This window comes from Amia ocellicauda, unplaced genomic scaffold, assembly GCF_036373705.1.
Source record: "Amia ocellicauda isolate fAmiCal2 unplaced genomic scaffold, fAmiCal2.hap1 HAP1_SCAFFOLD_228, whole genome shotgun sequence".
NCBI classification, from domain to species: Eukaryota; Metazoa; Chordata; class Actinopteri; order Amiiformes; family Amiidae; genus Amia; species Amia ocellicauda.
In genome coordinates, this window is record NW_027102791.1 from 41713 (window position 1) to 58308 (window position 16596).

The 16596-nt window shown below is 52.7% G+C and overlaps 1 protein-coding gene across 1 annotated transcript; it reads right to left on the minus strand.

Moving 5' to 3' along the window:
• Positions 1–933: 933 nt before the first annotated feature.
• LOC136725888 (WW domain-binding protein 1) lies at positions 934–8814 on the minus strand. Its single transcript, XM_066697481.1, has 4 exons — positions 8529–8814; positions 6341–6443; positions 5854–6021; positions 934–5270 (listed from the first exon to the last, which is right to left on the minus strand). The coding sequence occupies exons 1-4, from the start codon at positions 8589–8591 to the stop codon at positions 4633–4635; spliced, it is 972 nt and encodes a 323-aa protein (XP_066553578.1). The 5' UTR covers positions 8592–8814; the 3' UTR covers positions 934–4632.
• Between the last annotated feature and the right edge of the window lie 7782 nt (positions 8815–16596).

Consider the following 16596-nt stretch of genomic DNA (forward strand, 5'->3'; position numbering starts at 1 on the left):
GAACACAGCAAGGCTTTAATCCATGCTACTAGTAGGTTAACTTTTGTCTGTGAAATATGCATAAATGCATAAAACAAACAAGTATATAATCTTAAAATAGAGAGGTTCCCACTGCATGGCCAAACCACAATCCTGCCAGTCAGTTTGTGCTGAGCCGCTGCTCGCTGTGAAATGGACACTGGCAGACTTGAGGAAGAGTGTTTTTTTTTTCTAGCGTTATAGACCCTGCTGCTAATTTGAGTTTTATAATATGGGATTTTTTGTAAAGTCTTTGTCTTTTCCTAAGGGGCCAGATAAGGTGGCGGTGACAGGACAGGGAAAACACAGACATGGGGGCTCGGTTTAGGTACAGCCTTCACCAATATCCGCCCTCTCTGCCTGGCCTATTCCCTACATCACTGCTACCTTGCCGAAGTGCAAACAGGCTGGGAGATCTTGCTATGCTAGATTCAGGAGTTGAGGAAGTAATCTCAGATTACAGGCACAGCCAACCTCCTACATTTAAACACACCCCGTTTGTTAGCATGAGAGGAAATATCAACATCATCATATTGCAAATGTTTACAGCAGGATAACCAGCTTCATCTCCTCATGCCAAATCATCCTCATGCCATGTATGCTTAGTGCGGGTCCCAGGGTCAGTCTCTGGGCTGCATGTTTTGGCTTTGACCTGGAATCTAGGGTCAGAAGCACTGCTGTAGAGAGACGGGAAGTGTCTGCATGGGGCCCAGGTGTGAGTGTCTGTTCTACGGGCCCTCTCGCATACTAACACTGGCTGACCTGAGGAGAGGGAAGCCTGTCTGTCTGTCTGTCTGTCCGTCCTCAGACACCCTCTCGGCACACAGGCTGCAGCAGCTGTACCAAGGGGACAGTGAGCACAAACAGCTTAACTGAAGAGAAAGAAAGAATGAAGAAAAAAAAAATACTACTTGGTGGCTTTTGATATTTCTTGTTTTTGCCGAGAGGTAACATTGAGAGATATACAAATATTTACAAATGCATACAGGCATAAAACAATACAACACAAATACATGTCTTTTTTCTCTTTTCTTTTTTAACAAAAGGAAAACCGCAAGCACACAATCCCCATCAGGTACAAAGCAGTTTGGCTGCTGTCGTCGCTGTCCTCGGTGTTGTCATTGGTTTTGTCAGTTTGTTTGACAATAATATTGCTTGTATTGTACACAGTTTATTGCAGCATATACCAGCGGGAAAAAAGTTATTGCATAGCCTAGTAGAGTACAGTACAGGACAGGACAGAAGACTGTAGCACAAGTCCAAAGAGGTAGGGTGGAAATGGGCAAGGGGAGGTGTGGGAGTCAGTCTTGCAGGGCCTGTACCAAGGACAAGATTCCCAGGCAACCATTTTGACAGGTTTTGTTTAGGACAACCTCACCAACACCAACAAGGCAGTGCAAGAGCTGCAATTTCTAAAAGAACAAAAAACAAACCAAAAAAAAACCCATCTGAGTCTTGGCCAATGGTGCGTGCTCAGGGTTAGTGGGAGGGTCTGTGAAGAGAGAGGCTGCTCCCGGGCTTCCGAGTGGTTTAGAGAACAGCCCGTCCAGTGGGGGAAGCCGCTCAAAGTGTCCAGGCCCGGGGGGCGGGGGGGGGTTCCTGCTTTCTGATAATCCGATTGGCCGCCTGGCTCCAGCACAAAGGCCACAATGAACACACCATGTCTGATACTTTCATCTGCCAACCCCTGGGAAAGAGTGCTGCTCCACTGAGCCAGCGGTCAAGGGGCAAAAGAGTCCTGCTTATGGGCCAATCCACTGCCTTCCCTGACCCTTGTGCTTAACACAGTCCATGACTGAGCCCCGAAAGTCACTCGAGTAACCATAGCCTAAGATCTCGACTCACATGCACAAACATAGAGCTCTCCTCGCTTTGAGCAAAACAAATCAAAGAACAAACCAACTGCCATGCTCTCTTCCTCAACGCCTCAGTTCCTGCAAGTGTGATTTCAAAAGGAGAAAATACAAAGTGTGTAAGCGAGCGTATGTGTGTGTATGAGTGCATGCAGTGTGTGAAATAGCCCTTTATTTTTTTGTTGTGATTAGCTAGGTAAACGTTTTAAGGCCTGATGATTAGAGGTTATTTGCTAGTGACTTTTCCGGCAGCTAGTGAACAGCAGGAGTGCAGGCAATGTGAGGCGAGGAACAGCGATAGCAGAAAGAGGGATGCCGCAGGGGGCTGGGCCCACAGACACGCACACACAGGCAGCAGCGGGCCAAGGTGCAGCGCCTCCTGACATACACCCACACTCTGGTTCCACTCAGTCCGTCCTCTCGCTGGGGACTCTGCGGTTGATAATTGGTCGATACACCAACAGTCATGGAAAAGATAATCAGCCCAGCTCTCGACACCGGAGCCTCGGTGCCGGACGCCGCGGCAGGAACATCGGGACAGTCAGCACAATCGTGGCCTACATGGTGCACACTGCCTGCAGTGAGACACAGCGAGGGCACAGCGAGATGCTGCCCAGGGCTACCAAGAGCCCAGAGGTGAGGTTTCTCAGGACAAAGGAGCCAAGGGCCAGGGCAGCCCATTAACTATGATCAGTCCACTAAGGCAGGGTTTGAGGGTTGCTTTCACATGACAGTGTGAAGGGTTGGATATGAGAGAGAGAGAGAGAGAGAGAGAGAGAGAGAGCGAGCTCAAGGCAGCCATTTATAGCTCATATTATAAGGAAAGAAATACAATTAAATAAAATGACGGATTGTATTATGAAAAATCTGCAGTGGCAACAATCTATCGCATCACTTTATTTTAGCTTTTTTTTTCTTCCTTCGATATAAAAAACAACAAGATACAAAATCAACAACAGTATAAAACAAACACATAAATGATTAACAAGTGCTGCCTGGGTGCCAGGGTCATGACCTCGAGTGACCTTCCCACTCAGCCTGGCCCTCTTGCTAGTCCCACAGCAGCCACAACTCGTCGGTACCACAGCGGGGTCTCATCACACTCGCACCCTCACTCTGTAGCACCGCCGAGCCACCTGGACAACAACAACCACAACAATACAAAACAGTGGATAGTGTTGTTTTGTCTTGTTTGTTTTTGAAGAAAATTGTCAGCCAAGTTCTAAGTCACAGGTTATACACAGCGTAGCACCAGTGCAAAGTATTTATAATCAACATAAGGATTGTTAAGAGGACCAACATAATCATCATCACCATCGTATTGACGACGGTCGTCCTGAACTGCATAGAAAAGAAAAGAGGGTAATACAAGACGTGCGCCTTTCCCCTTGTGGTGGGGAAAGGGAGCCCTCAGCCTGGTCTGTGACTGGTCAGCAGCTAACGGACTACCACTTAAGAGAACAATGGGCTTACTGAGGTCCTGGACTGGATTGTGGGGTGATAAGAGTGCAATGGCACAGCCACCCTATGCAGAGGCACAGCTGTAAAATCATGGAACGTAATAAGAAGCAGCTTCGTTCAATAAAGTACACTCTCCTACCCCCCGACTCCCATCTCCGATTATTTAACTAGTGGTCTAACACCTACAAGAGTGGACCTATACCGACAGGTGTGGGGCTAACCATCCTTTGAGTGGGGACGATACACGAGACAAAACTAAGGACCCAAACCCCAAATGGCGCAGTGTCCACTTCCAGAAAAGTACGCGTACTGAGAGCCGCCCAAGAAAGAGGCTTTGTTTTTCCCGCGATGGCCGGGTTCTGTTTGTATCAGTGCAGTGAGAGGAACCGTCCACCCGACAACAAACAAGCCCCCGACTGAGGAATCCATAAGAACAGAGTGCTGAAGTGCACTGAAACAGAAGCTCAGTTTGGTTTGTGTGGTTCCTTTGCGAGCTCCTTAACTCAACGTTAACTAACGTCCTGCTCTGGAGTGTGTGCTGGCACAACCCCCCTGCCATTGCCATGCTTGCCATCGCCATCCACACCCACACTAATAGCAACAATTCCCCCCAAATGGCCACCCTCCAGGCCTCACAAAAACAACGTCAGTCATAATACATCAAAAGCAGAACTCTTAAACCATGCCAACCAGGGAATGAAGTCTGTTGCAGGTAAGGCTGAGCAACTAGGCCTGGGGCAGCAGAGTGGGGTAGGAGATTAGGGTTCCCTCTTGTCACTGTCTATATCACCAGTGTCGAATGAGACGCGCTCACCCCATCACACTCTCCCCCACCCAGCTCCAGCATGTCTGCCAGGGAGCCTCCCCAGCCTGGCACACTGCCCCTCTCGCCCCTAACAAAAGAGGAGTACAGCCTGCAGAGGGAATCCCCTCCCTCGTCACTGAGACAAATCAAATATAAAGATAGTTATAGTAATGAAGTGATCAACCTCCAGCCCAACAGACCCAATTTATTTTAGAAAAATAAAATGTCCTTTAACGTATTTATTTTTTGTAACTTCCATCACTACTACTACAAGTATTATTATTATTATTATTATTATTATTAATATTGGCATTATTGTCCCTGGTATTGTCAGCTTGATATGTATATGATTCTCATTTGGGTATGTTTTTGTTTTGGTATTAAACGTTGATAGTTATTTTATAATAATAATAATAATAATAATAATATTCATCATCATCATGGCCCAGAAGCAGCAGACTCCTCCCGTTCTCAGTTCGGGAGCTCCAGCTGTTTTCAAGCCACACCCCCACTGCCCGTGCCGCTGCCGGCCGCCCCCGCCTCAGAGATCTGCAGGCAGACGTCGGGTTCAAGCCGCTCCTTGGGTCTGCCTGAGCGCCGGTCCACACAGCAGTCCCCCCCAGCCCCCTGGCACAGCGCCCCCGCCTCCCCCTCCTCCCCCTCGGAGCCGCAGCCCTCGTCCACGTCCAGGTGGCACACACACACCTCGATCCCCGAGTCTCCCGTGACGTGTCTCCTCCTCCTGCTGCCCTCCTCCTCCCCCTCCCCATCCCCTTCCTCCTCCCCTGGCAGCGCCGTGGCCGAGCCTGGCTGAGGTTCCACACCGTTCCCACCCTCCACCCCCTCAGGCAGGCAGCGGGGGCTCGCCTGTGCCAACTGACTGCCGCCCACCGTGCCCCTTGCTCTGGCTGACGAATCGGCACCCTCCCCCTGCCCGGAGAGGTCCAGCTCCTCCACCAGCACCCTCATCGGGGGCTCCAACACCACGGTGGACTGCGACTGGCTGGGGGGCAGCAGCACCAGGTGGGGCACAGGAAATCCGTCGGTGGGGGTCTCGGAGTAAGGCGGGGGTGGGGTGGGTGGGTGTCCAGCCACCTCTTCGTAAGCTGGGAGCTTGCAGTCCGACCAGAATCCTGACATTAAAGAAGTAAATGAAATAAAAAGGTTAACCGACGTATTAAACGTTCAGCTGGGGTTCTTTTGCTTCTTCCCAGTCGCCACGGTAAAAAACCCAAGGGACAGAAAGGCCTAGGGGAGGGCGGTGGCGATCCCTTTCACAGAGCTCGGCAGATGAAGGAATTGAGAGAAAGACAGAGGGGAGGGTTCGAGCACATGGATAGCAGAGAGGGTGGGGGGGCTGCGAGCAGAGGGGTGAAGTATTCCATCAGGGAGAGGGACAGAGAGGCTCCATTGAAAAACCCATTCTTGTTCCCAACTGGTTTTGCTCAGTTTCATTGCCATTTTTGTTGTCACGATTGGCAATACTGGTTTTATTTTCATTTTGTATTACATATATATTAATAACAGTAGTATGAGCTTTGGCAAAACATCCCATGTCATGCCAATAAAGCAAATTTGAATTCAATTTAATTTAAAGAGGGACAGAGAGAGGGGAGAGAAGGGTATGGAGAAACAGAGAGATCAGGGCCTGGGCATCTGAAGAAAGCCCGAGACTGGGGAGAAGGAAGGAGAGGAGGAGTTACGCTGTGCACTCACGCAGGCTGAGGGGCGGAGGGCTGACGAAGGAGCTGGAGGCGCCCTGGTAGGCCATGAGGCTGATCTCGCGCTGCCGCTGCTCCTGCTGCAGTCGCATCTTGACGCGGCGATGGCGGTACGCACAGCAGCAGCTCAGCATGATGATCAGAGTCCACACCAGCCAGAACCCTGCAGGAACCAACACACAGGTCACACCCCAGAGCCACAAACATGCACAAACACATCAACACAGACACGTATGCATGCACACACATGAATACCCAAACACACGAGCATATGGACTGGAGAGAAAACAACAGAACACTCAGCAACAACGTAAAAATGAAAAAATAAAAATAGGAGGAAGACAAAAGGCAAGAGCAAAAAAACACACGAAAGAAAACAAAACCTGAAAAGTAAAGAGACGGAAAAAGAAAGAAAACAAGAGTAAGAGAGGGGTCAAGCAGCTCTGGGCTCGGGCCCGAGAGGGCGAGGCGGGCAGACGTACACCACAGCTCGTAGTAGTAGGTGCAGCACTCGGTCTCCCCGCAGCAGTAGCCCATCTCACAGCGGTATTGCTCATTGTTCACCCCGAAGCAGAACTCCTTCGCCTGCAACACAGACACGCACAGGGTGAGCCGGGCCCAGGCACCGCACCAGACCAAACCCAGACACACAGGGAAAAGCCAGAGCAGAGGAACACACCCAACTGTACACAATTTATTTATTAGTAGCTTTTCTGTTTATTTATTTCACCAAGGCAAAGTCCCCTCCGAGTGTCACTGAGTTGGTCAGGAGCCCTGACACTGGCGCTACGCTGGGGATTCTTACGTTAACGTCTTGACTGTCAGTGTGTGTCGCTTTCTGTGTCGGGAGCACAGAGACAGGTGTAACCCTACCACGCTGGCCAGTGCTGGACAGGTATTATAGCATCTGTGCCCTGTGTAACATGAGCCCATTCCCCTGGACGTCAACAGAGCACTGTCTGCTGGTAGCTGGGAAGTGGTTTTAGCGTTATTGCACAGTGTGCAGTTGCCTGAGCTGTGGGGCTTATAACCCACTTTTCAGTGGCTAAAGAATAGTAGTAATGTACACCAATCAAGTTCAAAATTATCCATTTAATGAGCAACATCATCATTATTACTTAATGTTACTTTTTTATTTAACGGACACCTTCTTCCAAGGTGGCTTGCATTCAAAACTGCAAACAGTAAGCTGGAAACGTTCAGGGAAAAGGATAACAGATACACAGGACAAAATGTACACACTGTAGGCTACACAAAACACTGAACACAACATAATGAAATCGGTACCAAAGTAATATACAGTACAAGAAGCAGTAGCCACAGCAAATCGGGTATAGAATTACAACAGATTGAATTAGGTTATCGAGCAGGACTCTTCAGGGGTGGGAGTTACTGAGCGTCCAGCTGCTCTGATTGTGAGCACATTGACGCGTCTCTACCCTGGTACAGGTGGCACCCTGTCCTGGTTCTGTGCTGGTTATCGTTCCAACTGAGCTCCTCCGGCTCTCAACCAAAGAAATTGAAATTGTAGCTCATAATACGCTCAATTTTAGTTTGTGTTTTAATTGCTTAGTTAACAAGATGTTGGAGAATAAAATTACTCTCTCCTCATCTTATCTTATATTGAAATCTCCAAACAATTTAATATCATTTAAAAAGCTCTGATCAACATGATGAGTTCCGGGCCAGCGTGGCCCCCGATGCAGGCTCGAGAGGCACTGGGCTGGAGGAAAATGTGGAAACGTGACATTGAACACTAACACTGTGGTGGAGGAAATGAGAGACTTCAGCTATAGAGTGGAAGAGAAGAAGACAAAAAAACAGGGGCCAGAGTTAAGGGAAGCTGCAGTTTGAGTGTCTAAGCCGCAATAATAATAATAATAATAATAATAATAATAATAATAATAATACAAGTAGTAAGTTGTCTTTATTAGAGGTCAGGGAGATACTGCAGTTTGTTGAAGATGGTCTTTGTCTGTGAGCAGAACATTAATCTGCACCACATGTCCACCCGGGTGTCTCACTGTGAAAGCAGGCGCACTTAGAAGGCTAATATGAAACTAATAATGTTGCTAAATATATTATTGTAGCGTCATCTATTTTGTACTTTAAACGGAACAGACAAACCCTTACTTAACTGGACGTATTATGTACAACTATAACAGGATCCTGCCATTTCACATAGCAAAATTGATCAAAGAAATAAATATAATGATATTACAAAATAGTTTGGTCGACACTCCCTACAGCGAGTATGGCTACCGTTCAGCACAGCAACAACAACAACAGGTATAACTACACCGGCAGCAATTGTAAGTTACTGGAGTAATTCAATAAATGCACTACGATACACCAAAAATATACGTATTTTCACTATGATAAACAACCGTCCCTGAATGAATCCACTACCCCCCAAAAAAAATATATAAGTCGATTTTTCTTACACATATCAGAACCGTTATGTAAACATGTTTTACACTGGAAGAAACCCCTTTGAGACGACATAACCAGACTAGGGTGTGAATGTTGATACGTTGTACAGCGTCCAGTCCTACACAAGCGTCCTCCTTCGGGGGCTGAATTGCGCACAATAGCGGGCCTGCTTCCAGCTGTGATCCTCGGTCTAACCTGAGCGCAGCAGCCGACCCCGAGACCCCAACCCCAGCTTACCTGCGCCAGACAACACCCGGTGCACAGCGCACAGAAAATGGGTCCCAGCGCTTTCTGTAGCATCTTTCTGGGTTGCTGGCCGACGGCACAGCGGCGTTCATAGAGGGATCTATAACTGAAAAACAACCGTCACTTTTGTTCTCTTTACATGGTATTGTTGCGCTACATGTTTTTTTCCTGGTCGGTAACGCACTGTTAATAGACACCGGATGTCGGGCTGTTTCGGCGGTAGGGGGCGCTAGGGACACGGTAGGTAAAAGAAAGACGCAAGTTACTGTCATCTTGCCACATACCTGCTCTGTTAGCCCGTACGTGTTTATATGGATATTTATACGATGATTATTCTTCCTTATAATATTATACGTATTTAATTACTGTCATCGCCCATTGAATTTTCCTTGATAAATGCATAATGTATCAAATGGTCTTGGAGAATACCAGTTTCATGGAAGCGAAATGATAACAATGGCTAATACATACATACATACATACATACATACATACATACATACATACATACATACATACATACATAATAAAACAGAAATTAAAGTATCTGAATATATTTTGTCTACACGTGACACAAACGTTTTGCATACATTATTATGGACTGTGTATCATTTATGTTACTGTGTAGTTTAGTATCCATGATTTTTTAGATGATTAGTATAACTGTAGGACAATTTAGATGAGGAGTATTAAGCACATGGTATAGTATGTGTACGTACGTTAGCAGTATAAAAGTAGTTTAAAAGTGGATATGTTATTGTCCATGATAGTAGTGAACTAAAAACCCAGCTAACACACAACGTTGCTACAACAGTATATATTGTATATAAAACGACCCCCAGTGCAATGATGTGACCTTTAGCAGTTCCTGTTTTTTTATGTATTTATGTATTGCTTCTTATACATTATGATTTGCATATATAAGTCATTTTTGATTTCCTCGTCTGTTTACCTAGTGAAGGCTATAGACTTCAGCATATCGTCTACTGTACTGTAATACACTGTTTGTACTAGCATGCGCTACACTGCACTGATAATATACATTATTTTGACCGCATTGTGCTAATATCAGGCCACCTACAGATTATACTGTGGTATGACTATACAGAGCGCCGGCTGTGAGAGAGCTGTGGAAGTGCAACTCCAAGTATATCATAACTACACATTACTGTTTTACCACAGTACGTACACCACACAACACTTCACAATACTTTATCATACTGAGTTTAACTTTACTATTTTTACCACAGTGCACCACACTACACTGCAATTGTGCCACATTACACCACACTACACTGTAATTTTAGCACAGTACACCACACTACACATTACTGTTATTTTATCACAGTACACTACACACTACTGTAATTTTACCACAGTACACCACACTACACTGTAATTTTACCCCGGTGCCCCACACTGCTCTGTGCTGTGTTGTACCCCAGTGCCCCACACTGCTCTGTGCTGTGTTGTACCCCGGTGCGCACTCTGCTCTGTGCTGTGTTGTACCCCGGTGCGCACACTGCTCTGTGCTGTGTTGTACCCCGGTGCGCACACTGCTCTGTGCTGTGTTGTACCCCAGTGCCCCACACTGCTCTGTGCTGTGTTGTACCCCAGTGCCCCACACTGCTCTGTGCTGTGTTGTACCCCAGTGCCCCACACTGCTCTGTGCTGTGTTGTACCCCGGTGCGCACACTGCTCTGTGCTGTGTTGTACCCCGGTGCCCCACACTGCTCTGTGCTGTGTTGTACCCCGGTGCGCACACTGCTCTGTGCTGTGTTGTACCCCGGTGCGCACACTGCTCTGTGCTGTGTTGTACCCCGGTGCCCCACACTGCTCTGTGCTGTGTTGTACCCCGGTGCCCCACACTGCTCTGTGCTGTGTTGTACCCCGGTGCGCACACTGCTCTGTGCTGTGTTGTACCCCGGTGCGCACACTGCTCTGTGCTGTGTTGTACCCCGGTGCGCACACTGCTCTGTGCTGTGTTGTACCCCGGTGCCCCACACTGCTCTGTGCTGTGTTGTACCCCGGTGCGCACACTGCTCTGTGCTGTGTTGTACCCCGGTGCGCACACTGCTCTGTGCTGTGTTGTACCCCGGTGCGCACTCTGCTCTGTGCTCTGTTGTACCCCGGTGCGCACACTGCTCTGTGCTGTGTTGTACCCCGGTGCCCACACTGCTCTGTGCTCTGTTGTACCCCGGTGCGCACACTGCTCTGTGCTGTGTTGTACCCCGGTGCGCACTCTGCTCTGTGCTGTGTTGTACCCCGGTGCGCACACTGCTCTGTGCTGTGTTGTACCCCGGTGCGCACACTGCTCTGTGCTGTGTTGTACCCCGGTGCGCACACTGCTCTGTGCTGTGTTGTACCCCGGTGCGCACACTGCTCTGTGCTGTGTTGTACCCCGGTGCGCACTCTGCTCTGTGCTGTGTTGTACCCCGGTGCGCACTCTGCTCTGTGCTGTGTTGTACCCCGGTGCCCCACACTGCTCTGTGCTGTGTTGTACCCCGGTGCGCACACTGCTCTGTGCTGTGTTGTACCCCGGTGCGCACACTGCTCTGTGCTGTGTTGTACCCCAGTGCCCCACACTGCTCTGTGCTGTGTTGTACCCCGGTGCGCACAATGCTCTGTGCTGTGTTGTACCCCGGTGCCCCACACTGCTCTGTGCTGTGTTGTACCCCGGTGCCCCACACTGCTCTGTGCTGTGTTGTACCCCGGTGCGCACACTGCTCTGTGCTGTGTTGTACCCCGGTGCGCACACTGCTCTGTGCTGTGTTGTACCCCGGTGCGCACACTGCTCTGTGCTGTGTTGTACCCCGGTGCGCACACTGCTCTGTGCTGTGTTGTACCCCGGTGCGCACACTGCTCTGTGCTGTGTTGTACCCCGGTGCCCCACACTGCTCTGTGCTGTGTTGTACCCCAGTGCCCCACACTGCTCTGTGCTGTGTTGTACCCCGGTGCGCACACTGCTCTGTGCTGTGTTGTACCCCGGTGCGCACACTGCTCTGTGCTGTGTTGTACCCCGGTGCGCACACTGCTCTGTGCTGTGTTGTACCCCGGTGCCCCACACTGCTCTGTGCTGTGTTGTACCCCGGTGCCCCACACTGCTCTGTGCTGTGTTGTACCCCGGTGCCCCACACTGCTCTGTGCTGTGTTGTACCCCGGTGCGCACACTGCTCTGTGCTGTGTTGTACCCCGGTGCGCACACTGCTCTGTGCTGTGTTGTACCCCGGTGCGCACACTGCTCTGTGCTGTGTTGTACCCCGGTGCGCACACTGCTCTGTGCTGTGTTGTACCCCGGTGCCCACACTGCTCTGTGCTGTGTTGTACCCCGGTGCGCACACTGCTCTGTGCTGTGTTGTACCCCGGTGCGCACTCTGCTCTGTGCTGTGTTGTACCCCGGTGCGCACACTGCTCTGTGCTGTGTTGTACCCCGGTGCGCACTCTGCTCTGTGCTGTGTTGTACCCCGGTGCCCCACACTGCTCTGTGCTGTGTTGTACCCCGGTGCGCACACTGCTCTGTGCTGTGTTGTACCCCGGTGCGCACACTGCTCTGTGCTGTGTTGTACCCCAGTGCCCCACACTGCTCTGTGCTGTGTTGTACCCCGGTGCGCACACTGCTCTGTGCTGTGTTGTACCCCGGTGCGCACACTGCTCTGTGCTGTGTTGTACCCTGGTGCGCACTCTGCTCTGTGCTGTGTTGTACCCCGGTGCGCACACTGCTCTGTGCTGTGTTGTACCCCGGTGCGCACACTGCTCTGTGCTGTGTTGTACCCCGGTGCGCACTCTGCTCTGTGCTGTGTTGTACCCCGGTGCCCCACACTGCTCTGTGCTGTGTTGTACCCCGGTGCGCACACTGCTCTGTGCTGTGTTGTACCCCGGTGCGCACACTGCTCTGTGCTGTGTTGTACCCCGGTGTGCACACTGCTCTGTGCTGTGTTGTACCCCGGTGCGCACTCTGCTCTGTGCTGTGTTGTACCCCGGTGCGCACACTGCTCTGTGCTGTGTTGTACCCCGGTGCGCACTCTGCTCTGTGCTGTGTTGTACCCCGGTGCCCCACACTGCTCTGTGCTGTGTTGTACCCCGGTGCGCACACTGCTCTGTGCTGTGTTGTACCCCGGTGCGCACACTGCTCTGTGCTGTGTTGTACCCCAGTGCCCCACACTGCTCTGTGCTGTGTTGTACCCCGGTGCGCACAATGCTCTGTGCTGTGTTGTACCCCGGTGCGCACACTGCTCTGTGCTGTGTTGTACCCCGGTGCCCCACACTGCTCTGTGCTGTGTTGTACCCCGGTGCCCCACACTGCTCTGTGCTGTGTTGTACCCCGGTGCGCACACTGCTCTGTGCTGTGTTGTACCCCGGTGCGCACACTGCTCTGTGCTGTGTTGTACCCCGGTGCGCACACTGCTCTGTGCTGTGTTGTACCCCGGTGCGCACACTGCTCTGTGCTGTGTTGTACCCCGGTGCTCCACACTGCTCTGTGCTGTGTTGTACCCCGGTGCCCACACTGCTCTGTGCTGTGTTGTACCCCGGTGCGCACACTGCTCTGTGCTGTGTTGTACCCCGGTGCGCACACTGCTCTGTGCTGTGTTGTACCCCGGTGCCCCACACTGCTCTGTGCTGTGTTGTACCCCGGTGCGCACACTGCTCTGTGCTGTGTTGTACCCCGGTGCCCCACACTGCTCTGTGCTGTGTTGTACCCCGGTGCCCACACTGCTCTGTGCTGTGTTGTACCCCGGTGCGCACACTGCTCTGTGCTGTGTTGTACCCCGGTGCGCACACTGCTCTGTGCTGTGTTGTACCCCGGTGCGCACACTGCTCTGTGCTGTGTTGTACCCCGGTGCGCACACTGCTCTGTGCTGTGTTGTACCCCGGTGCGCACACTGCTCTGTGCTGTGTTGTACCCCGGTGCGCACACTGCTCTGTGCTGTGTTGTACCCCGGTGCGCACACTGCTCTGTGCTGTGTTGTACCCCGGTGCGCACACTGCTCTGTGCTGTGTTGTACCCCGGTGCGCAAACTGCTCTGTGCTGTGTTGTACCCCGGTGCGCACTCTGCTCTGTGCTGTGTTGTACCCCGGTGCGCACACTGCTCTGTGCTGTGTTGTACCCCGGTGCGCACACTGCTCTGTGCTGTGTTGTACCCCAGTGCACACACTGCTCTGTGCTGTGTTGTACCCCGGTGCCCCACACTGCTCTGTGCTGTGTTGTACCCCGGTGCCCCACACTGCTCTGTGCTGTGTTGTACCCCGGTGCCCACACTGCTCTGTGCTGTGTTGTACCCCGGTGCGCACACTACTCTGTGCTGTGTTGTACCCCGGTGCGCACACTGCTCTGTGCTGTGTTGTACCCCGGTGCGCACACTGCTCTGTGCTGTGTTGTACCCCGGTGCCCCACACTGCTCTGTGCTGTGTTGTACCCCGGTGCGCACACTGCTCTGTGCTGTGTTGTACCCCGGTGCCCCACACTGCTCTGTGCTGTGTTGTACCCCGGTGCGCACACTGCTCTGTGCTGTGTTGTACCCCGGTGCGCACACTGCTCTGTGCTGTGTTGTACCCCGGTGCGCACACTGCTCTGTGCTGTGTTGTACCCCGGTGCCCACACTGCTCTGTGCTGTGTTGTACCCCGGTGCGCACACTGCTCTGTGCTGTGTTGTACCCCGGTGCGCACTCTGCTCTGTGCTGTGTTGTACCCCGGTGCGCACACTGCTCTGTGCTGTGTTGTACCCCGGTGCGCACTCTGCTCTGTGCTGTGTTGTACCCCGGTGCCCCACACTGCTCTGTGCTGTGTTGTACCCCGGTGCGCACACTGCTCTGTGCTGTGTTGTACCCCAGTGCGCACACTGCTCTGTGCTGTGTTGTACCCCAGTGCCCCACACTGCTCTGTGCTGTGTTGTACCCCGGTGCGCACACTGCTCTGTGCTGTGTTGTACCCCGGTGCGCACACTGCTCTGTGCTGTGTTGTACCCTGGTGCGCACTCTGCTCTGTGCTGTGTTGTACCCCGGTGCGCACACTGCTCTGTGCTGTGTTGTACCCCGGTGCGCACACTGCTCTGTGCTGTGTTGTACCCCGGTGCGCACTCTGCTCTGTGCTGTGTTGTACCCCGGTGCCCCACACTGCTCTGTGCTGTGTTGTACCCCGGTGCGCACACTGCTCTGTGCTGTGTTGTACCCCGGTGCCCCACACTGCTCTGTGCTGTGTTGTACCCCGGTGCGCACACTGCTCTGTGCTGTGTTGTACCCCGGTGCGCACACTGCTCTGTGCTGTGTTGTACCCCGGTGCGCACTCTGCTCTGTGCTGTGTTGTACCCCGGTGCGCACACTGCTCTGTGCTGTGTTGTACCCCGGTGCGCACTCTGCTCTGTGCTGTGTTGTACCCCGGTGCCCCACACTGCTCTGTGCTGTGTTGTACCCCGGTGCGCACACTGCTCTGTGCTGTGTTGTACCCCGGTGCCCCACACTGCTCTGTGCTGTGTTGTACCCCGGTGCGCACACTGCTCTGTGCTGTGTTGTACCCCGGTGCGCACACTGCTCTGTGCTGTGTTGTACCCCGGTGCGCACACTGCTCTGTGCTGTGTTGTACCCCGGTGCGCACACTGCTCTGTGCTGTGTTGTACCCCGGTGCGCACACTGCTCTGTGCTGTGTTGTACCCCGGTGCCCCACACTGCTCTGTGCTGTGTTGTACCCCGGTGCGCACACTGCTCTGTGCTGTGTTGTACCCCGGTGCGCACACTGCTCTGTGCTGTGTTGTACCCCGGTGCGCACACTGCTCTGTGCTGTGTTGTACCCCGGTGCGCACACTGCTCTGTGCTGTGTTGTACCCCGGTGCGCACACTGCTCTGTGCTGTGTTGTACCCCGGTGCCCCACACTGCTCTGTGCTGTGTTGTACCCCGGTGCCCACACTGCTCTGTGCTGTGTTGTACCCCGGTGCGCACACTGCTCTGTGCTGTGTTGTACCCCGGTGCGCACACTGCTCTGTGCTGTGTTGTACCCCGGTGCGCACACTGCTCTGTGCTGTGTTGTACCCCGGTGCGCACACTGCTCTGTGCTGTGTTGTACCCCGGTGCGCACACTGCTCTGTGCTGTGTTGTACCCCGGTGCGCACACTGCTCTGTGCTGTGTTGTACCCCGGTGCGCACACTGCTCTGTGCTGTGTTGTACCCCGGTGCGCACACTGCTCTGTGCTGTGTTGTACCCCGGTGCGCACTCTGCTCTGTGCTGTGTTGTACCCCAGTGCACACACTGCTCTGTGCTGTGTTGTACCCCGGTGCCCCACACTGCTCTGTGCTGTGTTGTACCCCGGTGCCCCACACTGCTCTGTGCTGTGTTGTACCCCGGTGCCCACACTGCTCTGTGCTGTGTTGTACCCCGGTGCGCACACTACTCTATGCTGTGTTGTACCCCGGTGCGCACACTGCTCTGTGCTGTGTTGTACCCCGGTGCGCACACTGCTCTGTGCTGTGTTGTACCCCGGTGCCCCACACTGCTCTGTGCTGTGTTGTACCCCGGTGCCCACACTGCTCTGTGCTGTGTTGTACCCCGGTGCCCACACTGCTCTGTGCTGTGTTGTACCCCGGTGCGCACACTGCTCTGTGCTGTGTTGTACCCCGGTGCGCACACTACTCTGTGCTGTGTTGTACCCCGGTGCGCACACTGCTCTGTGCTGTGTTGTACCCCGGTGCGCACACTGCTCTGTGCTGTGTTGTACCCCGGTGCGCACTCTGCTCTGTGCTGTGTTGTACCCCGGTGCGCACACTGCTCTGTGCTGTGTTGTACCCCGGTGCGCACACTGCTCTGTGCTGTGTTGTACCCCAGTGCGCACACTGCTCTGTGCTGTGTTGTACCCCGGTGCGCACACTGCTCTGTGCTGTGTTGTACCCCGGTGCGCACACTGCTCTGTGCTGTGTTGTACCCCGGTGCGCACTCTGCTCTGTGCTGTGTTGTACCCCGGTGCGCACACTGCTCTGTGCTGTGTTGTACCCCGGTGCACACACTGCTCTGTGCTGTGTTGTACCCCTGTGCGCACACTGCTCTGTGCTGTGTTGTACCCCGGTGCGCACACT

Bases quoted from the DNA above. Each gene is read 5' to 3' on its own strand.
- LOC136725888 (XM_066697481.1), bottom strand. From the start codon at position 8,591: ATGCTACAGAAAGCGCTGGGACCCATTTTCTGTGCGCTGTGCACCGGG. The intron at 6,022-6,340 runs GTACGTCTGCCC...TGGTTCCTGCAG, and splicing joins CTACTACTACGAGCTGTGGT to GGTTCTGGCTGGTGTGGACT. The intron at 5,271-5,853 runs GTGAGTGCACAG...CTTTAATGTCAG, and splicing joins CCCTCCGCCCCTCAGCCTGC to GATTCTGGTCGGACTGCAAG.